The 23,760-nt window shown below is 38.3% G+C and overlaps 1 protein-coding gene across 5 annotated transcripts in view; it reads left to right on the forward strand.

The window, feature by feature from the left end:
• CTNND2 (catenin delta 2) overlaps window positions 1-23,760 on the forward strand; it is an 858,429-nt gene that overhangs the window by 500,372 nt on the left and 334,297 nt on the right. For all 5 annotated transcript variants that reach the window (XM_036280167.1, XM_036280169.1, XM_036280166.1 and 2 more), the window contains one exon: window positions 13,326-13,520. In XM_036280167.1, the coding sequence (XP_036136060.1) occupies window positions 13,326-13,520 (195 nt within the window). The remainder of the gene's footprint in view (window positions 1-13,325; window positions 13,521-23,760) is intronic.

The raw sequence follows: 23,760 nt of genomic DNA on the forward strand, positions 1-23,760 counted from the left end.
AACAGTGACCTCTTGGTGCATAGGTTGACACTCAACCCCTGAGCCACATGGCCAGGCTTTATTCTTGTATGTGGCATGAGAAGGTGGCCTAGTTTCTTTTTTTTTTTTTGCAAGTATCTGTCCAATTTTCCCAGCACCATGTAATGACTAGACTGTCTTTGTTCCATTGCATGTTCTTGTCTCCTTTGTCATAGAGCAGTTGACCACATAAGTATTGTTTTGGGGCTCTCTATTTACTTCCATTGACCTATGTGTCTGTTTTTATGTCAGTACCATGCTATTTTGATTACTACAGCCTGGTAGTATGGTTTGATATCAGATAGTGTGATACCTCCCATTTTGTTCTTATTTTTCAAGATTTCTGTCACTATTTGGGGTCTTTTGTGCTTCCATACAAATTTTTGGATTGTTTGTTCATAGTTCTAATATGCCACTGGTATTTTGATAGGCATTGCATTGAATCTATAGGTTTCTTTGGTTAGTATAAACATTTTAATGATGTCAGTTCTTCCTATTCATGAGCACAGTATATGCTTCCATTTATTAGTATCTTCTTCAGTTTCTTTCTTTGTCTCATAATTTTCTGAGTACAAGTCTTTTACCTCCCTGATTAAATTTATTCCTTGGCATTTTTTTTTTTATGCAGTTGTAAGTGGGATTTTTTTTCTTCTTAGTTTTTCTTTCTGATAGTTCATTATTGGTGTATAAAAATGCAAATTATTTTTGAATATTAATTTTGTATTCTGAGGCTTTTAAACATGTTTGAAATTTTTATCAAAGTACCTGGGATTGTGTGGAGACCAACTGTTTTAGCAGATGTACAAATAACCTTAAATACTTAATAACTTAAAATTTCTCAAAATGGAGTTAATTTGTAACCAAGCCTACATTAGAACCTTTCTTATCACTATATTTAACCAAGCTGCATCTTGTAATTTTCATTACAAAATTATTTGTCATAAATTTAATTCATGTTACACAGAATGTATATATTTTATATCATAGATATAGATTTTGTTCATTATATATTCTAAACATATGACAAATTATACACACCTATAATATATAAGTATTATATACACACACAGATATACATGTATAGATAGATACAGATATAGAGATAGAGAGAGAGAGAGAGAGAGGGAGAGAGACGAGAGACAGAGAGAGAGAGAGGGAGAGGGAGAGGGAGAGGGAGATGGAGATGGAGATGGAGATGGAGATGGAGATGGAGATAGATATATGCAGGGTGGGGCAAAAGGAGATCTACAGTTCATATGGAAAATAACACAATAATTTAATAATGCAGGAGTAAACTGTGTTTTACATACTCACAGCTATAAACCTACTTTTGCCCCATCCTGTTATATATTTCTAAAACTTTGCATTTGCTGTGAAATAACTAAAGCGAAAAATCTAAAATCTCTGAAAGCAAATCCCAGATGGATCTATTTGTATTTTTTGTGCTGTGTATCAATTACCAAAGCACTGACTTTGATACAAAGAAGAAGGTATCCTGAATATTCCTACAATCAGAAGAGGGAAGGCATTAGAGTAAGTGGGCACATGAGCTCCTCACCAGCAGCTGAGACCCCTGCATATTTTAGAACTCCTCATCACTCCTTCTCTAGGAGATAGTCACTTTTGACTGACTATTGTAAAATAGCTAGTGGATGAAAGTGTTATGTCCCATTGATAACAGGTTCTCCTCAATGTGACTGAAACATTAAACAATTACCAACAGCTATCAGAAAGACTTGGCTCAGTGGGTTCTGAATATCTGTAAGGTAAAGTGTCTGCCCTCACCTTAGAGTTTCTAAGTTCTGGGGAAGTGGCTTCCTTATGTTTTAGGTCTCAATTTTAGACTAACAGAGGCCTAGACACCAGTCTGTGGATTGTCATAGGCTCATCTGTGGAACTAGCAGCTCTCTCAGAGTAGCTCTAGAGATGATAAGGTGTAAGTAAGTTAGAGAACATAAAACAGACTATGCCTTTTCTGTGGTGTCTGTATCCGGCCCAGGAACATGCAGGTGAAGACTTGGCAACAAAGGGAACCCAAAGAAAACCATTAATGATTTTGACCCAGTGGACTTAAGTGGCCCCTCAAATTTCTGCTTGCTATGTAAATATCTTCAAACAGACTTGATAGTGTTAATTATTCCTGTTTGGCTTCCGAGACAGTACCTAGGCCCACAGGTGCTATGTCCTTACAGAGAGGAGCCCACACTTACCCTCAAAGGATGTCTGTATTCCCTGATGTTTCTGGCTTCAACCTTAGCTCTCCTTGAATGGACTTAAAATGGATTAAGGAAGTCAAAGCTTCCCTTAGAAGATAAGCTTATTTTTAATAATTGATGTAGAAAAGGGAAATCAGTATGCATTTCTCTTTAGAATGAAAACTCTCTCTCTCTCTCTCTCTCTCTCTCTCTCTCTCTCTCTCTCTCATTCATTCATTCATTCATATCTGATGCCCAGCTGTTTAGAAGCAGGTAATGCCACAGTCCCCTCTGTGACTGAGTCAGTGAGCTAGTTGTTGTTGACATGGCCACAAAAATAGCCCCTTTCACCTGGACAACCTTCTAGATAATGTGTACTATTTGTGTGGCATTGGAAGAGTCAACAGAAATCATTTTCTATACTAGAAAAGCATCTCTAACATCATTACTATACCATTCCAATTGGGGGTTCAGTAGTAACTTCTTTTGATAATGACAACAGATGAAAAATGGGATGGGAGAATTACAACTATATATTATCTCATTACTGGTGCATTGCACAAAGAAATTATGTTTTAATAAATATAATTGGTATTCCAATAATAATTATTTATATATAATTCAGTTGCTGATTGGATTCTAAAATACCACATACAAATATTAAAGCTTTAATCAGGAAAGAATCAAGGAAAAATTTTGGTCCTCCCAGAACTGTTTATTACACAACATAATTCCTCTCTTCTCAGACTCTTTATTTATATGCCAAATATTAAGTTGACTAAAATAATAAAAATTTAATAAAATGTTGATATAAAAAATTTATAAAGGGTAAATAGAGAGGACAACTAATCTATGAAGCAGTTTATTTGCCATTTTTATCCTATAAATTATTTTGAGGGTTAGTGATGTCTTTTTCTTATATTCTTTAAAAAATTTTTTTTCTTTATTGTTTTTAGAGAGAGAGGGAGACAGAGAGAGAGATAGAAACATCAATGAGAGAGAATATCGATTGGCTGCCTCCTGCATGACCCCGCTGGGGATTTGGCCCATAACCTGGGCATGTGTCCTGAATGGGAATTGAACCAATGACCTCTTGATGCATGGATCAATGCTCAACCACTGAGCCACACAAGCTGGACTAGTGATGTTATTTTCTTCTGAAATTACCACTAAGACCACTGTGTGGATGTGGGTGAAACGTGAAACAGTAGAAAAATGATGCAGGGAGAATACATTTTAAGTTTCATCTTAGAAGCTAAATATCTAATTATTTCAAAGAAATTTGTCCTGCCTATTCATGATATATTTGCTTCAGTCTGGGTCAAAAGACCTGTGTTTATGATGCTGAGATGCAAAACATCTTAGTTCACTTAGTTTTCCAAATATTTGAACCTATATATGGAGAAAACGGTATACTGAAGCCTAGTTTTATCTGATAAAACCCTTCTCCTTGTCCAAACATTGAGGATATCATCTGTGCCCTTTGATGGGCAAAACCCACATACACAGGAATGAAAACTTAGCTTTGGTTCCTAGAGTAGCCAGCACCTCCTGAAGCAGGGTAGGGGCTTTTGGTCCTTTGAAGAGGAAGACTGTCTGTCCATCCTGCTCTGCATCTCAATATTAAAAACAACAACAACAACAACAACAAAGAATGTGTCAGGAGTACAATTTTCTGGATTCTTTCCATGGAAATATCCACAGTTATCCATAGCAATTTGGTATGGAAGCCAGACTCCAGATGCACTGTTCCCGTATTTCACTGATGGATGGGGCACTGAGAAGCAACTGTTGAGAAACAAAATGACACTCATTGAGTTGTATCCACCTTGTTGATAAAGAAGAGTATCTGTGTGAATATGAGACTGGCCATGAAAAACTCTGGTAAGTGACTAATTAATAAAGCACCAAATCATGGATTACTCTGCCCCAATCTTTAATTGGGACAATAAGAAAAGCATGGTGAGCTAAGCTCCTCGTTCATTCCACCCAGGAGGCTGCTGCTCCCAGGGAAGACATGGGCTTGGGAACAACTTTAAAAATTTTTTTAATTTTTTTTTTTTTATTGACTTTAGAGAGAGAGGAAGGGAGAAGAAGATAAAGAGAGACAGAAACATTGATGAGAGAGAACATTGATTGACTGCCTCCTGCATGCCCGCAACTGAGAATCGGGCCCACAACCTGGGCATGTGCCCTGACTGGAAATTGAACCAGCGACCTCTTGGTGCATGGGTCAGTCGACGCTCAACCAGTGAGCCACAGGAGCCGGGCCGGCAACAACTTTTAAATAGGCCCCTCCTGGGTGAAAATGAATACTTACAGATTAAAATTTTTTACAAGTTTCTGTGAAAATATTTTAATTATAAGTCTAAATCAAATTATGTTGCCCTTCTGTATGAAAGGATATCACAGTTCAAAATGTACCCCCCTCCAATTTCTTGTTTCATCCAGTGTCAACTGAGGATTTGGGGTGCCTGGGTTGAGTCTTTCTGGGAATCCTGTCACCAGCTCCATCAGGACTGTCACTCACTTAACGATTGTGGTACCACTGAAGTTATTTTTAGAACAACTCCTAAGAGTTCACAGAACACATGATTGACACTTAATAACCCCAACCTCAAATGATACAGAAAATCAGACATTGCCTGAGAACTTGTTAAAAACACAGAACTCCCCACCCTTCCCCAAACCTACTGAGTCAGAACCTGAATTTTAATCAGGGAACTCCTGTGCACATGGCATTTTGAGAAACACTGGAATACATGGTTGCTATCGTCAGAGCTACTCTCTACCTCCCCTGAGATAGTCCATAAGCGGGTACCGGGGACAGGTGCCGAACCGCCACGGTTTCCCTGGCGCATTTCACTCCCGCCAGTACCATCTTAGACGAGCCGATTTCCAGGCCCTCCTTTAACATGGCGCCATCCCTGAGCGCTGACACGGTATCCTCTTCACTGAACCGAGGATGCAGAGCCACCTGACCTTGGACTGAAAATAAAAATGAAAATGGCCCATCGTGAGAATGAAAAGATACCAGACCCCACAGAGCTCATTATACTCCATTACTACTGTCTCCATACTTTCCGCATGCTTGCCTCTCACAAAAGGAGCTGAACAAAAGAAGCCTGTTTTTCTAACAGCTCGGGGAGAAATGCTTGTGGTTAGAGAGAAAATATAAGAACAAGGATACATGCTTTTATAAAGGATAAGGTCACAATGGGCACCTTTACTGTTGCATCCGGACCAGTGATTTTGACTTTTACGTCTTCTTACTGGAAAGTATGTGACTCCCAATAGATTATAGTATTCATTTGGTAAAAGGTGTGGGGAGGCTTCATAATTATAATAAGTTGTTTTGGAAACATCATCAAGAAAGTTAAAGGAACCCTGGCCGGTTTGGCTCAGTGGTTGGAGCGTCGGCCTGCGGACCAGAGAGTCCTGGGTTTGGTTCCCTCTAGGGGCATGTACCAAAAAAAAAAAAAAAAAGTTACAGAAACAAATCTGTCTGTGTTTTATGATTTGTCAGAGACTGTGTGAGCATTCAAGTTACTTGTAATAGCAACAAAGCTGTATTACCTTAGTATAATACATGAAAATCTAGGATTTATAAAATAGATTAAACAGGAGGGCATTTTTTTGCCTTCCAAAATAAATTTATCATGGATTACTTTATATCATCAGATGACCTGTTACATTGAAATTATTAGGCTTCAATGCAATTTTATTATTGAACACATATGAATTAACAATCTCTCCTCTAAGCATCAGTCTGAAATAAAGCTTGTAGCCTATATAGAAAATATGTCCAAATTTATCATTTATAATAACATGAGATAAAATGTCAAAGTAAGTCAGTGAATTACTGATCACTTGCAAATGAAATTTAGTTTATGGAGTTGCCTCAGGATACACAGAAAATATTTTTTAGATATTTTAAAGATTAAATTTAATTTCTGAATTAGCATAGGAGTAGAAAGTGGATTTTGGAATTTAGATTTGAGTCAAAAAAAAATCAAGACTAAAAGGTAAATATTTGGAGAGGTATTTCTCAGATCTAAGATGTGACAATTATATCTCTCAGCAATTAGCACTCAATTATGATACTGTAATGTTAACCAAAATTGTTACTGTTTGTATTTCTGAAAGTGCTTTTTTGTTGACGTCATGTATCCCCCTCTAGTTTCATGACAACATATATCAAACCGGATATTTTAACAGACTCAAAATTCACATCACAGAGGGAAGGCTGCCTAACTGCACAGGCCATGCTTCCTGGCCACGTTGCTTAGTGATGGGCAGGGAATAGACCCCTGAACTCAGCTAGCACATTCAGCAAGGGAAGAGGCACATGGGGGGATTTGCCAGGAGAAAATCTGCTTCTTTTCCAGGCTCCACCCTTTTCTTTAAAAGTTCTATTTTGCCCCTCAAAGATGTAGTTTTGCTAATAGATATCAGTGCATGAACTTTGCATAATTTTTTAAAACCCCAATTCCTAGAATTTACTTTGGACTTTCTTTCATAGCACAAAAAAAAATGTATAGCCCTTCTTCCAAAGACAGCTTTTTAAATGAGAGCACATATCTTTGCCACCTGTTCACGAAGGCTTTGAGCCTGCTTGCTCTGACTCACTGACCCCGACCACTGTGTCATTTAGGCCCTTCTTTTTCTCCTTCCATTTCTTTGCAAATAAGCATTTGAACCTGGCTCCCAAAATCGAAGTGAACAGATCAATGGCATTTTGTCTTTTAGTACCCAATATTGCTATTTCTAAGTGAAAGCATGCAAAAATTTATTTCATGCAAAGCAAGTTAATTTGCATTAAATTAGAGGGTCATAAATTATATGGTGTGAAGATAAAAGAATGTGAATGGGTCATAATGAAAAACGGAATGAATTTGTTTCATTCTATTCAGTAATTGGGCATAACATGGTAGTAAATGACATTATTTGAAGGAAGCAAGAGATGATAAATTGAGGGTTGTAACACATTAGTTATTTCTTTCTTTTAAATATGCCTATCTCCTCTCTATTGCGGACAGGGGGGGCTCTCATTCTGATTCCTGCTATAATTTTGAGGCATGGGGGTGCCCATTAAATAAATAATGCTGCTACAAAGAGTCCCCCAAATGATTATTTGGAGAATAAACAAAGAATAGAGAATTAATCATGTTCTAAGGAATGAAAATTATGATGCAAAGACATATATGTATGTTTGAACTGAATGTTTAGTCATGAGATTCTCATGAGTTTATATGTGATCTTCTGTTGAATATTTCAAATCCTTTTGATAAAAATGTAGTGACTGTGATTGTGAAATTTTGAGTAAGGAAAACATCTGTTCCCCTGGCTGGTGTGGCTCAGTGATAAGAGCATCAGCCCATGCACCAAAGGGTTTCGGGTTTCAGGTTGCGGGTGGGATTCCCGATCACAAAGAGCACAAACCTGGGTTGTAGGAGACAACCAATCGATGTGTCTCTCTCACATTGATATTTTACTCTCTCTCTCTCTCTCTCTCTCTCCTCTGTCTCCCCCTCCCTCCTGCCCAGTCTCTCTAAAAATCAATGCAAAAAATATCCTTGGGTGAAGATTAACAAAAGAAAAGAAAATATTCTGTTCAGTTCTAACGATCAACTTAGTGAACTCATTTCTTTCACAGCACACTATGTATTAAATAAAATCACTTCTGTAAATATTATGAAATGAATCTCTGCAGAGGGCCTTTGCTCTGGCTGCTAGTTCCCTCCGGCTGAGAAATAGCAATCTTCCTGCTGTGGCTTCTTCTCTGTCCTTATGAAGTTTTCTGCTGAAATGTCAGATGCTCAGAAAGAGCCTCTTGACCCCCCATATCAAAACAATGTACCCTCAGTACTTTGTCTGTTCTCCTCTATCCTACTTACTTTTTCTTCAGCCTTTATCTCTAGACCTGCCTGAATGTGATCACTTGCTTATCTTCAAGACCAGACACGTGGTCCGTCTTGAGGTTGCCCTGACACGCAGTAAATGTGTGTTGAATGAATGAATATATTAATCAATATGGATTAACTGGTGACACATGTAATACCTACCATATAGACATTTATTGCAACTCAGTCTAAAAACAATGGTAAATGTTGCCTGTTCCCGGTCAGATGAGAACAGCCTGCTGGAGCCTGACCCGGTGGAAACGTGGTGTTGAGCATGAAACACGCAGCGGCCGGATGCTTCAGCCTTTCAGCTTCCTGCTTATTTTCCATGTCAGCAACTCCCTGCAAGTCTGTTCGTGGCTTCCTACTCGTTAGCAAATGTCCACTCTCTTCACTTGGCAGGTTTAATTTATGCCATATCCCTTTCAAAAAAGGATGCTACCTTTTCTTGGTCGCTTTAACATTTCTTTCTCTTTTGGACTTAATGCATTCCTGCAGTCTTTGCAGTTACCTATTACAAAGCAACCCTAATCGTTTTTTATAGAAAATAAAAATAAACTGTACAATTTATAGTTTGCAATATTTTACAAAATTATCAAAATTTTGCCATTTTTAATATTTCCAAATTAAATCTCTGTGTTTTTTTTTTAATATTTTGATGGTTCTTGTTAAGATGTGTTTTTCTGCCAATCAAAAGATATATTTTCATAAGATAATATATTTTGATTCTCAGATTGAATGACATGAGAGTCCTAGTGTAGGCTGTTTTATCATGTATCCATTTCCATGCATGATCACTCTCAGCTTGATCATGCCACAATTTCATGCCATAACAATGCATGTGTTACTATATGTGATTTTACACTTGAGGAAACCAGGGCTCAGAGAGGATTCATGACTTCCCTTGATTCACCCAACTGGTTAGTCACATCTGGAGCCCAAATTATGTCCTCCTTCCTATTTAAGGTTATTTGAGCAAAATTGACTCAAGAAATAGCAGTAGAATTGCTATTTCCTTTTACTTCAAGCTGTTGAACATCTTACATCCACACTTAGAAAGCCACCTTTTATATGCAGAATTTGATGGTGAGCCATGATCTCTAGCAACCTGCTTATGTAAATGTGGTGTGGTGTGAAGGTGCCTACGTAGAAAGGGGATATCAGAGGTCTAATGTCCTCTCCAGTGGTCCAGTCTGCCCACCCCTCTTTGTCCCTGGAGCTTATACCTCCCTCAGTGTCACAGGACTGAACCCTTCTCTCTCTTCTCTCCTCTCACCACCGGTTCCACAGCAAAATGGCCAGGAGTGGCTTGGGTTCTGAGCCATGAGAGCATTCGTTCAAGTCAACCTCAGCAGCAATGAACTGGTGACTGACATTTTATGACAAACAGTAACTCTTGTATCACAGCTGTCTCAGGCCCTGACCTACATCAATTTGCAGGTTCTCCCCTGTCCTCCAGCGCTTCTGGACCTGCATGAGGTATGGCCCGCACAGCGCAACCATGTGGCTATTAGCAATACCCTTTGGCCCTCCCGAGTCACAACCTCTCTTAGCCTACAAGTCCACCATTCATATTCCAGAAGTGACTCTTCAGACCCATTGATTTCAGAATCATATTACAGATGAACTCGCCAGTGTCTGAGCTAGCTAGACCTGAACTTTGTCTTGTGGAGTGGAGAAGTAGGAAAGTAAAATGAGATGACGGCATGGAAAGGTTGCCGTTGCATGATGTGAGCGTTGTTGAGGAAACTGGTCATAAAGTGCTATGTAGACACAGGTAGTACACCTGCATGAGCTCTGCCTGCAATGGTGAGGAAAGCTTTGCTGCAGCTGGTCTGGTTCAGTGGGTCTGCTTCCCATTTTCACTCTGGCCCACTCATGTTTCCATTGCCCTTTGTCATGCTGCAGTTCTGAACCCTCATCTTGGTCAAGGTGAGGCTCTCAGAATTATTCCCCATCATCATAATTGTCCTGGACATCTGTGACATTTTGGACAACGTCTGTTTCTCCAACATTTTTTCTTATTATGATAACATCATTCCAGTTCCTTTCATAGACACAAATGCTAAGTAATGGTAATCTGAGTCCAGAATACTGAGGACTCATTGTTAAATGGACAATAATGTGAAAAAAAATTACTACTAATGAAAAGGATATTTTCTTTGAATCAGCAAATATATACACCACCTCATGGACTTTTGGATCATATTCCCAGAAGAGGTTGTGTGAGAATTTTTTTCCTGAAATTGCCCACAATAAAATAGGTCTCATTAGTATGAGTCTTTCAGAGCATGAGTGGTAGAAAGCATGAATTCCAGAACTTGCACTTTTAACCTTTGACTCCTTGTCTCTCTTCTTTCTTCTACTTCTCTGTTTCTCTTGCCAATAACTGTGCCCACCCATGAGCAACTGAAACAATCACAATGGATACAAAGGAGTATAAACAATGCTCCTGTTAGAAAGCCTTATCTCATTCAGTGCTATGCATAATGCTTAAATATGCAAATATATTTTACAGGAATGTTTCTACAGAGAAACACTATGCACTGATAAGAATTATACCTATACTAATAAGAATTGTCTGTATAAGATAAGAATTATAGTATACTATTCAAATACTTAACAATTCTATTATATTTTTTCTTAATATTGGCATATAGTAATTGTGATATCCACAAAGGTAGACCTTATCTTAAGATTCTTGCCTCTTGCCTAGGACTGTTGGTCATTAATTTCTGAATCATGGTATACTAATAAAAATTTCCTAGTGCCCAGGAAATGCTTATAATAATAGGATTTTTCACATACACCCTCAAATCATATCACTACGTAAAAGGACAACAGGTCCTTTTATTCCTCACTGATAGATGTTTTTAGAAACTTAGAATCAAGGAATAGTAATACAATTGTATCTCTACTCTATCAGTGATGGATAACATTTATTTAACTATAAAACATTTATATATACAATTGACACTTGAATAACGCAGGTTTGAACTGTGCAGGTCGATTTCTATGTAAATGTTTTTCATATTGTAAACGGATGACATAAACTTATGGTATTTATAAACACCGTACTATAAATTTATTTTCATTTATGATTTTCTTAATCACATTTTTTCTTTAGCTTACTTTATTGTAAGAATGCAGTATATAATACATGAAAACATTCAAAATATGTGTCAATCAACTATGTCATCAGTAAGCTTCCAGTCAACAGTAGGTTCCCATAGTTAAGTATTGGGAAATCAAAGTTACACAGGAGTTTTTTACTGTGTGGGGGGTTAGTGCCCCTAACTCATGGGTCATTGAATGATCAATTGTAATGACTGTTTTCTTGCTTTTAGACTTGTAAGTTCTTGGCAATATTATTAAAACTTCCAGAAGTAGGAAGAATTGACAGCAGGAACTCAAGGAATGTCATACTTAAAATATATTCTTGGAAAATATCAACATGAGATAATATTCAGTGTGATGTTGGCATGTGATCAATCAGATGCAATGAACCTAATTATGCAAAGCAGTTATTTTGGACCTATCATTCATCTGAACGCTCTCTAAATCAGCATTGCATTAATTACTAGCAAAGGGAAAGGTAAGGAACTTGCCTTTCCTCAAAACAGTCAGTGATTTTTATTAACAGCTAATTCATAAAATTCTCAGCACCACTCCAATCGTTCAAAAATCCTCTATTTCTTCTTTTTTAATTTAAAGCAACCTATATAAAATATATCAGGAAACATTTATCTTTTGGCAATTTCAAAGCTTTTGAATGGCTTTGTTCTCAAATATAACAGACAAGAATATTAAAATCCTTGTCGTTAGGTGATCCTGAAGAAGCAGCCTTAGTATTGGACATTGAAGCTATTGGCTTTAAAGTAGCCCCCAGTGAAGGACTTGGATAAGCAGAACAGAGGTAAAACTTTCCACAAACACCAGCAAAATTAAGGGACATCAACACCCTATTGCTGTAGACTTGAATGGGGCACTCACAATTGGGGCTATTCAAAAACAGTTGACAGTTAAATCTTAGCATACCTTGTATATTCGCTTTGGAGATTTAGCCAAAGGGTCTTTCCTAAAATCAGCTGCAGCCTCATTTGGTTCTGTATGTTCTCTACTCACCATCATTAGATAACCATTGCACTTTTATGCCCCATGTCCTTCATTGTCCCTAGGTGTCCTTTATCCCATCTGCCTCAATGGAGATGATTCTCCAGGCACTTCTGTTCCTGTGATTCTGACTGTACCTCCAAAGACATATTGGCTCTCAATCTACATCTTTTTTTTTTCTTTAAAACTTTTTTTTATTGTTGCAAGTATTACAGATGTCCCCTTTTGTCCCCATTGACCCCCACCTTCCCACTCCTACCCACTTCCTGCCTTCCCCAGCCTAATTTATAGAACTTTATTTCCCCATGTGCAGAGGTTCTCCAGTTCACAGCATTGCTTCTCAGAACCACACCTTGTCCCATACAGTGCAACAAAATGAAACATATAATGATTTACAACTACTACAAGGCGAGTGAAGTATAGCCTCAATTCATAAATTAGACCAGTTATTGAAAACCATGTGTACCTTCTTCATAGGAAGGCACATTAAATACAGATGTTTCAATTTGAAGGGTAAGAATAAAGCAAATTATAACTTAAAACCATTTTTTAAAAACCTACTTCTCTTAGACACTTAGGCTGTTGTGTCTGAACATTTTGGTTCATTCATTGTCCAAGAAAAAACTGCTGATAGGAACAAATTCTGGTTCACTTTTCAGAAACAACGTAAAGATGGCCTGCTATGATGGCTTATTCATTGTCTCTTGACTTTAATAATTTGTTGCAAAATTTAAGGTGCAAAGACTGTGGGATGATAAGAGGTTTTTAGATTTGATTGACTGACTGATCCTGTTAGCGAGGAAGCCAAGCGACATTCCTTAGGCTGAGAAAACTGATGTTTCAGTGGCCCTGTTCAGTGTGGATTTATCTCAGAATCATTATCCTTACAGGGAGATCAGGTCTGGGAGCAAAGCTAGGCAGCTGGGTGATGCTGATAAGCTGATTAGCTTGACGTATTTCTGCCATTTCATATTACTCATTTGATATTCTGCAGATTTCAACATTTTTGACCAAAAAATACCAAATATGTCTTTGATGAAACAAGTTCTATTTGAATGTTGGTCGGGTCTTCATGTCTCCTGTTATTTTATTTCAGCTGGGTCCCGAGCCTCATACAGCAGCCAGCACGGCCACCTGGGCCCTGAGCTGCGGGCCCTGCAGTCCCCAGAGCACCACATAGACCCCATCTATGAAGACCGCGTCTATCAGAAGCCCCCTATGAGGAGTCTCAGCCAGAGCCAAGGGGACCCTCTGCCGCCAGCACACACCGGCACCTACCGCACGAGCACAGGTGTGTATTCAGAACCCCACTCGGTGGCCTGTCTAAGGTGGGCGGGCATACTTGGGAGCTTACATAACATTTTCTTATGAAAGGTGTATGTGAGTCTTCTCCCCTTACAAGCATTATGACCTGCTTCTATCATTAATGTTTTCTATCATTAATGTTTGTGATGATGATGATGATGGAAACCAAATCTGAGTCCAGTTTACCTCCCTGAGCATGTTTTAAATGAAAGAAGTACCATGGAGGTTGTAAGCTTATTTTATCAAACAGGCAAATTGAAGGAAGCAGGACTAATTTTTCATCCATCACTATTAATGCATTTAATGAATGTAAGTATTCCAAGAAAGCACAATCATTATATGGGATGTTTAGGCATATGCCTAATTCTGGTGTGTTTTTTAATGATATAGTCTACCTATTTGGCAAGCTCGGAGGAAAACTATATTTACTAAAAATGTAGAACACTTTGTAAGGCAAACTTAGAATTTATTTCATACACACAATTAGGTTGAATTATATGAAATTATTATTTAAAGTTTGGATATTGGCCATTGCATATGGTTCAATCAACTATATAGCTCTCCTGGATTAAATATGTATTTTGAATTGAATACCAGCAGAGGCAGCATGAAGAAAGACACGTGTTTTCCCAGAATGTGCAGCCATTTATAAAATAACTGGTCAAATGTCATAACTAAACGTGCCAGAGAACACTTACTTTAACTATAAAATAGGTATAATTAAGATGTTGAGAATTGCACTTATTATAAAGCTGTGCATTGCTAAGTAATCTTAGAAAATATTCTATAGCTGATTTGCAGAGAGAATCGCACTCTCTTTTTTTTCTCAGTCCGTGCTCAATCCACTGAGCCTCACCAGCTGGGCCCCTTCCTTTCTGTTGATACACATTATCCCTGACAGAGGCTCTGGCACACAGGGCTCTGCATCTTCAGATTGTTGTAACTTCTAGTTACCACAAAGTAGAGCACAGCAATTTTGTTAAACTGCATTAAGATACTAAATTACACGTTTTGAGCTCAAGTCAAGCTAAGTTGCTGTTATAGTTGATTATTGGTATTTATATTTCAGTATTTACTGCATCATAGGAAAAAAGGCACTAAATACTCTTTATTTTATTTTTGACATTGTAAATGCCAGCCAGTGTTAATAATACATAGCTTGGTTTAGATAAAAAAGAATACCCATTTATTCTTCTGTCACAATCTCTCTCACCTTTAGCTTGCTAAATCCACACCTGTCTGAGTTTGGGCTATCTTAACATTTAGTTTGTTGCATATTATTAACTAAACTAATTTTATTTTTATCCATCCCTTATAAAAGGCAGAGATAGCCTCAGAGATTTTCAATATCTAATTTGAATGAAAACTGACAACAAAAGGGATTATGTTCATTCTCTGTTCTATATTCATCTGCTCTTAGAATTATCTCATTAATAAACTTCTTAGGGGGTAATGAAAAATTAGCTACAATTAGAAATAAATACATCATTCATCTGTGTCAGATTAGGGGCAGGGAAGGATGTTCACACTTCTGAAAAAAACAAACACTAGAGTTCTTTCTAAAGCAGAACTGGAGCTCCTGGGCCACACCCGGCTGCCCACCTGTGTCAGTACCACGTGTGAGCTAAGCATGTTATTGCATCTTGAAATGGTGTATAATCAAAAGATGGAACACATTTTGTGACCTGTAAAATTTATATGAAATCCAAATTTGAGTGTTCATGAATAAAGTTGTTGGAATACGGCCGCGCCCATTCACTTGGTATCCACCGTAGCCGTTTGCCCGCCGCAGCGGCCGCGTTGAGAAGTTGTGACAGAGACCAGATGGTAAAGCTGAGAATATTTACTTTCTGGCCCTTTATAGAAAAAGTTTGCCAAGCCCTGCTCCAAGCCACTGACAGAGAACCATGCTGAATGAAGGAACAGTGGTTTGTGTTGCTTCCCGTGAGGGGAGGCAGCATTGCCCTCTAAGAATTGCAGGTGGGAAACCTGCTTACCTGGACCTTCCCCGGTGACTGTAGTCTCTTCCCTGGCAGAGGCCTGCTGAGGCTGTGACATCCAGATATCAAAGACCCCATCCCAGCCTGCACCTTGGGACTTGAGACACTTTTGAGGAAAAGTGTAGACTTAATGCAACACTAGGGAAATTTCCAGAAGTGCATGGGTGGTCTCTTGGGATGACAGGTTGGGAGAACCATCTCTTTCCAGCTTCTAAACATAAAGCCATGAGCTCTCACCCACCCCGGTTGCTCCTTATTTCTACACTTCATTCTCTTCCTTTAAAATCCTTACACTTTCTCGGCTAACCCTGTAACTCCAGGAACTGCCAGAACCCACACACTTGAGAAAACGCCTGTAAGATGGGTATATATCTTTTACTCATAAATTATATACATATGATACAATATAATTAAATTATATCTAGTAAAAGTAAAGATTAAAAATTGGTATAAAGAAAATTTGTAGGATTGCTGTCCCATATCCAGGGGGGCATTTTTCCCATCCCCTGTATTGTGTGTGAGTGTGTGTGTGTGTTAATTTACCTTTATTGTTGAAAGTGTTACAGACATCTGTGTTTTACACACCCCATACTTGAGACACTGGTACAGACCTTTAAGAGGCTCAAAGGCTGGAGCACATACCCTAACTCTTTGGAAAAGAGAGCATATTTGTATGGGGCCTGTCAGACTTGAAGTGTTCAGGAGCCACTGGCTTTGGGCTCAGATTGGTGGCTGAGTCACTTAAGCAACTAGTCTTATCTCTGCCCTTAAATATCAGGCCACTGGCTAGGGTGCCTCCAGTTTAATTGCTGAAGCATTTCCAGATGATACTTTAGGGAAAACAAAGGCCAGTTGCCCCTCATCAAAAAGTCAACACTTGGGAATGAAGAAGACAAGTGTACTCTCCTAAACAATTAGGGAATTGCTAGATGGTTCCATAGTATCAAGCAGATGAGACCGGATGGCAAAGTATGTAGCACATCACTACTTTCAGGGACTGTTCTAAATGTTTTGAATATATTTGGGAATCCCCAAACCACCCTACAAAAGGAGACGCTATTATGATGCTCACTTTCCAGGTCAGAATACTGAGACACAAAGATGCTGAGTACTCTGCCTAAGGTCATACTGGGTGTACAGAGCCAGTCTGTACACCTTCACACCCTGGCCGCCTTGCCTTACTTAGAACCTGGGCTCTTAACAGTCATCTTGATTGGCTGACCCTGCATTTGTAAAAATCATTATTTAAAAACAAAATAAATACAGTTTCATCTCATCTATAGAGCTTCAGGACTTTCTGCGTCCTGTTATTCAAATTGTATCTGTTAAGGACATGTCATGTACTAAATGCACTGGCAGATTTCAAAGAAGCTTAAATCTACTCCTTGTCCTTGAGCGTATTCACTTTCATATCACAGAACATCATAAAAATGAAAGTTAACTGGTAATAGAAGGTAATATATTAAAGGCTAAATAAATATTCCAGACAAAATTGAAAAGTATTCATAAAAAACACTAAACAACACATAGTATCTTTCTATCCTGGAAAATGTAACTCACAATCATGCAATACACAGTCCCCCCACCCCTGCTATCCTGAGGCTGCCTTCCATGGGAAGGTGTGGGGTTTCCATCTACTTCCACCCTTGGTCATTCAGGGCTGTGACTGTGCTCGCTACCAGCTCAGGTTCCAGGCATTACTCTTGCTTCTGTGGGTCCTCACCTCTCCCAGCCCTGCTCAGGGAGATGCTGACCCCGTCCCTGCACCTCCTTTGCCCCAAACACCACGCAGGCTTTCCTGAGTAATAGACAGCCGTAGAGCTGAGAGGTATACAAGGAGATGACTGCACAGCAAAGACCAGGAAACAGCTGTAGATACTGAAGATGAGATGCTAAAGCTCCCTAAACTTCCCCCCAAAGGGGATTTCTCAGCATTTCCCCTTCGGCTCAACCTCACAGCAACTTTTTTGTATCCCTTCTCTCAGGCTTCCTTTTCCATCTCTGCTTTTCGGCTGCCATACTAAGCCACTCACCCCTGTGACTTTATCATAAAGGCCAGTGCAGATCTCAGACACCAACTCAGATGAGGAGCACAGTCTGCCTTTAAGTACTCACAGAAGTTCTCTAGGCTTTCCCAGATCAAATCTCCCCAACCTTAATGATGGAGACCCTACATATGTGCATTTATATGCATTTAAATACGTGTTAGAGGATCAGGGTGCACAGATCCTCCTTCTCACCTCTTTCGCTCCAGGATTGTGGATGGTGAGACATACAAATAAGTTCACTGTTCACATGGGAAATTAATAGGATTTTATTCAGCTGAGTGGGCACCTTGTTGGCCACGGCTATGCCAGAGAACATGGTCTGAAGAGAGTCTTTTGCCCCTACCCCAGACCTAACTGTCACACTCCAGGCTCAGGCACCCCAGCCACTGCAAGGCAAGAACCACAGACCCCTTCCCCACCCAGGCCTAGCTCTCCGAGTGGCTAGCTAGCCTCCCTGGGCCCAGACGTGCTCTTAGTGGGGAGGCAGAGAAAAAGTGGAGCAGCTACCCGTGTGGCCCAGAGGTCAGAGATCTGGCACCCCAAAGAAAGGTAAAATCCATCTGATTCAGGTATAAACCACTGAATCTACAGTGGTCCATGGTCAGCAGGGCTCCCCAGAGAACACCATCTCACCAGATATGACGGCCACCCCTCTCTTTTGGGGCCGGTAAATGAGGGGAGAGACGGACAGGGACAGACTGGCTGCCGTTCGCCCTCTCTCCCTGGCAGGGAGGCAGAACTGTGTGGGGGCAGCAGGGAGAGCAGGCCCTTGAGTAGGACTGGGGTGTGAATACACCCACCTGCTTTTATAGGACAACCAGGCTAACATCTTGATGATGAAAATTTAAAGAGACACACTCTTAACTAGGATGTCTGTTTAAATAAAATATACCTTTCATCTGGGATAAGGCTTCTCAAAACCACAGTTTATACAATGAATACAGCCAGACAAGGAATGTGTGAGCCTCATGGATTTGCTTATGGTGAAGTCTATTAAGTGGAAACTAAATAACACAAATTTTTATTTCATACTCAAGGCAATTTGATGACTGTCAACTTAGGAGTCATTTGATTAACACAAACACTTGACTCTGACAGCCCCCCAAACACGTCTTTCTAAACTAGTGAAAATGGCCAGCGTCTGCTGCAGTGATAGACACGCGCATTTCCTTTTAGATAAATGTGATTCTAAGTGAGTGGAGAAAACGAGCTTTCCGTGATGAAAGTGTCAGCTTGTAATAAAGAATGAATTATCATAGACACATTGCAGGGAGAAAACATGCCGAATATCTTTATGAGGTTGACAAGTGTTGCAACATAAAAAGAAACAAGAATGTGGTGAAAATATTTGCACAGGCGGGCAAAGCATTTTTAAAAATCTTCATTCTCTGCCGTAATAGCCAGTGCTTAATAAAGTTATAGAAGGATTACATGGTAGCTTCATATTCATAAAACTTTATTACTATTCTTCAATGATACATAAATAACGTTTTCAATTAAAATCATCACTTGAGTCCACAAAAATGTGGATTATTAGCAGTTTATTATTTATGAAATGCAGTTACTTCAAACTGTAAAAATGATGGCTTTCTATTAGAGCAAGTCAAATTAAGTCCTTTATGATATTCTTATTCAAAAATTTTTACCCTTTTTGTCTAAAAAGACAGGATTATATTATTACCCAGTTGGAAATGTTTAATAAACCCAATGATAAATAGTGTCTTAAACCTGGGAAAGCTTCCAGATGCTTACCTATATCAATTCACCTAAAATAGTATAAATAAAAAATCTAATTACAGCTTATGGAAGACAGAATGTTTGCTAGTAAAACAGTTTATGGTAAAATTCAGAAACATCAACATGAACTCCAGTAATAGTGATTCCTTTACTACTAAAAATTCTACGTGGAATGCTACTTCCCACAAATGTAATAATAATGTCTGACATTAAAAGATTATCTTAAATTTACTCTTGAATATTTTCCCATTGAGTTTAGCATGGATCAACCTGTGCAGAGTGCAGAAAATTGGAAGACCCTTATGATTAAGTTCTAAATGATAATACTGTTAGAAATATAGTGAATTAGTCCGGCCGCTGTGGCTCAGTGGTTGAGCATTGACCCATGCACCAGGAGGTTGCCGGTTTGATTCCCGGTCAGGACACATGTGCAGATTGTGGGCCTGATACCTAGTGGGGGGCGTGCAGGAGGTGGCCAGTCAGTGTCCTCTCTCATTGATGTTTCTGTCTCTCTCTCTTACTTCCTCTCTCTCTAAAGTCAATAAAGGAAAAAAATTTTAAAAAAAGAAAGAAATATAGTGGATTGGATGCTAAAAGTTCCTCATTCCTGAATAGAATCGAGCTCTTGAAGAGTGTGTAGGTCTTGTTCTTGGACCCACTGTCCCCTGAGCCATCTGTATTTCCTGAGCTTGCAGAGGCAATACATATTATTTAATTATTGCATGCTTAATTTGTATTTATGTAATGTGTAAATGTTTTGCATGTTTTCATATTTCTCTGTATACAAATACACCTATTTCATTCTGTTCTTTTTCCCACTGTCAGTAAACAGTGCATGTAATCATCTATCATCATCAAAGTACCTGGAGAATGTTTGATTTTATTAAAAAGGATCCCTCTTCCTCTCTTTCAAATGTAACAGAAAACATCTCTGTCTTTTCTTTTTCTTTTTTTAACAAACCAGACCTTATTTGTGTAGCTCAATGGAAAACAGATAGATGTGAGGTGAAGTATCAAGTCACCTGCTGAAGAAGCTACTTCTAAAATCTCCTCAAAGAGACCAGTAGTGTGGTTCATTGAGTTCTAAGAGCTTGTTGAGGGAGAAGGGGCTGCTTGCAGGACAGGTGAGGAGAGGAGTGTTTACAGAGCTGATGAAGCACCTTCCACTTCACGTTTGCCAAAAGAAGGTTCGATTGAAGAGAGGAATCCTACAAGGCAGGTGATTTGGTCAGCTGAGCTCTAAAACTCAACTATGAGAAAATGTATTCCATGACAGGAATTAAGGGAAATTCTGTATTGAAAGAAAAGTCTTCTAATAGTGTGACCAACATCCACTTCTCCACACTAATGGAGAGCCATGGATTGTATAAGACACACCAAGGTCTGCACGGGAAAAAGGGGAACATTTAATCTTTGTGTGTTGAAGTCATGTTTTCATGTCATGCTTAAAAATATAAGGCAGTACATTGTTACATTACTGATGGTTAGTTTGAGACGCTCACATGTTTTTTTCTATACGATCACGTACCCTGTACTTAATGTAGTGGATTTTTCTCCCCATTTGTATTGTTATTTTACATTATTTTCTTTTGCATGGATCTACCTCTAATTTGTCTCAATTTGGAATTACAATTTTGAATTCTTATTTTATATTTTAAAATTCTCATCTGCTATCATATTTATTGTGACCTACCAGACATTTAACCAATGGATTCAGCAATGATATTTCTAAAGGGCCATTGGTCAAGTGCCACAAATGTGATTGTATTTTTTAACATGATTTCTCTCAAAGTGGTTTACTGATGTTTCATAGCCTACCCTCTTTTTTCTTAATTTGGTGGTATCACTGATTAAACTAAGACTCAAAACACTTTAAAATAAAAATAAAATAGCTATATGTATTTTCATTCTTTGATTTTCATAGAAATGAGCAGTTACACGATTCTTCTGTGTAAAGAATTTTTTGTATATTTGTATATCTCAATAAATTCACTTTAATGTGAAATGGTGTAGATTAGTTTGGTTAACACATCAGTTTGTAATAATTTTTAATAGGTCACTAATTCATATTATAAACCCATCTCTTCCCTGTACCTTTAGTAGGCATTTCACTTAATTTTAGGCTTCATCATTTTCTAAGTTTTTCAAGATGTTAGGCAATTCAGTGATATGTATCTTTGAGGTTTTAAACTAGATCTAGTTTTCAGTGGTGTTTATAAGCATAAACTCTGGAAGCAGAGTACAAGGGCTTGAATTCCTTCTCTACTAGGCATCAGGCAAACTTGGGCAAGTTACACAGTCTCTCTGTGCCTCAGTTTCCCAACTATATAGTGAGAATGAAGTGTTTGCTCTCTTATAGGGTTATTGAAGCAAATATGAGGCCACAAAAATAAAGCACTTACAAGAGCTATAAAGTCTGATACCCAAGGGGAAGAGGCTTTCACCCCAATGTGATATCACCCCTCTTCCATTTGGGGGGGGGCTAATCTCACCTGAGGCTATTTTTCCATTGATTTTATAGAGTAGAAGGGAGGAAGGAAGAGAAAGAGAGAGAGAGAAATATCAATGTGAGAGAGACACATTAATTGGTTGCCTGCCATGCAACTCCGACCAGGGCCAGGGATGAACCTGCAACCCAGGTACGTGCCCTTGCTTAGTAATCAAACCTGCAACCCTTCAGTCTGTAGGCTGACGCTGTAACTTCTGAACCAAAACCAGCCAGGGCCCCTCTTCCATTTTTTATCCTTTTTTTACTTTAAATATTTTTAAAAACTTTTAAATTACAGTTGACATACCATATCGTATTCGTTTCAGGTATACAACCCAGTGATTAGACATTATATAACTTAATAAGTGATCATCTTACACCACCTGACACCATCCATAATTACAGTATTACTGACTATATGCTCAAATGCTATACTTTACATCCCTGTGACTATTCTGTTACTACCAATTTGTACTTCTTAATCTCTTCACCTTTATCACCCATCTCCCTAACCCCCCTCCCATCTGGCAACTCTCAAAATGTTCTCTGTATCTATGAGTCTGTTTCTGTTCTGCTTATTTGTTTATTTTATTTTTTAGATTTCACACATAAGTGAAATCATACAGCATTTGTCTTCTTCTAACTTATTTCACTCAGCACAATACCCTCTAGGTTCATCCATGTTGTTGCACATGGCAAGATTTCATTTTCTTTTTAATAGCAGAGTCATATTCCACTGTATATATACACCACTTCTTCTTTATCCACTCATCTATTGATGGACACTTAGGTTGCTTCCATATCTTGGCTATTATTAATAATGCTTCAGTGAACATAGGGGTGTATGTGTCTTTTTGATTTAGTGTTTTAGGTTTCTTCAGATAAGTAAAATACAAATATGAGCCTAATGATATTCATACATTTTCTTTCTCCTCATCTTCTGAGATGTCTGTTTCTGCTTAATTAACTGCATTCCACAGGTTATTTTCACATTTTGACCCAAATCTGTCTTATAGTCTCCATCATTTTTGGTCTGCTGCTGAGAGTGATTTTTTTTTTACTCATATTATCCTTTAATTTATGGTTATTTGAAAGCTTTCTGGTATGGCTAGTCAGTTGTTCACCTTACATACCCTGTTATTTTTGTTTTTTTAACAATTGCGTTTCTTTAGATTTCATTATTTTCTGATTTCTGCCATTTTATCCTCCTTCCTGTTAATCATTGTATTTATTGTATTAGTAATGAATAATTTGACATAGAAACAGATTTCTTTTCTGATATCAGTAACCACTTGCAACAGCCTCACATGTAGATATTTAGTTTCCTGAACGAAAAATTGCCTTTATCTGAAAAATGTCAGGTGTACTTGGTCTTTCCCTTTTGCCCTTGATTTTCTGGCTAGCTTATCACAACTTTTTTAGAAAATGAAATTTTGTTTACCTTTGTGTATTTGTTCTTCTAAGAGCAAGGTTATGCCTGGCCTAAGTTTTAAACCCCTTTTACCATAATATAAAGCACATTGTTCATAAACTTTAAAACATGACATGTTTGTAGTATTTTGGAGAAAATATAAACCCTCTAGAAATTACGTAAAACAGATTTTCTGGTTGTAAACTTAATGTGTATTGGTCTAATCTTATTATTATGAAACTTAATCCATCAGAGCAACCCTTGTCATTTCAAAAGACTGCTCCTCTTGGAACGTACACACTTTTTGTCTAGAAACTTGTTCTTAAATATTTTTCTAGTTTTCACCGTGTCATAATGCCTATTCCCATAATTTTGGTTATTATAAGATTAAGTATTAAAAGCTCATTGGAAATAAGAAGCTCTGAACTCTTAATTAAAGATCTGTTCTTTTTTAAACATGTTTTTGTTGATTCCAGAGAGAAAAGAAGGGAGAAGGGGAGAAAAATATCCATCAGCTGCCTCCCGCACTTCTCCTACTGGGG

This window comes from Molossus molossus, unplaced genomic scaffold (assembly GCF_014108415.1).
Source record: "Molossus molossus isolate mMolMol1 unplaced genomic scaffold, mMolMol1.p scaffold_m16_p_3, whole genome shotgun sequence".
Lineage (NCBI taxonomy): Eukaryota > Metazoa > Chordata > Mammalia > Chiroptera > Molossidae > Molossus > Molossus molossus.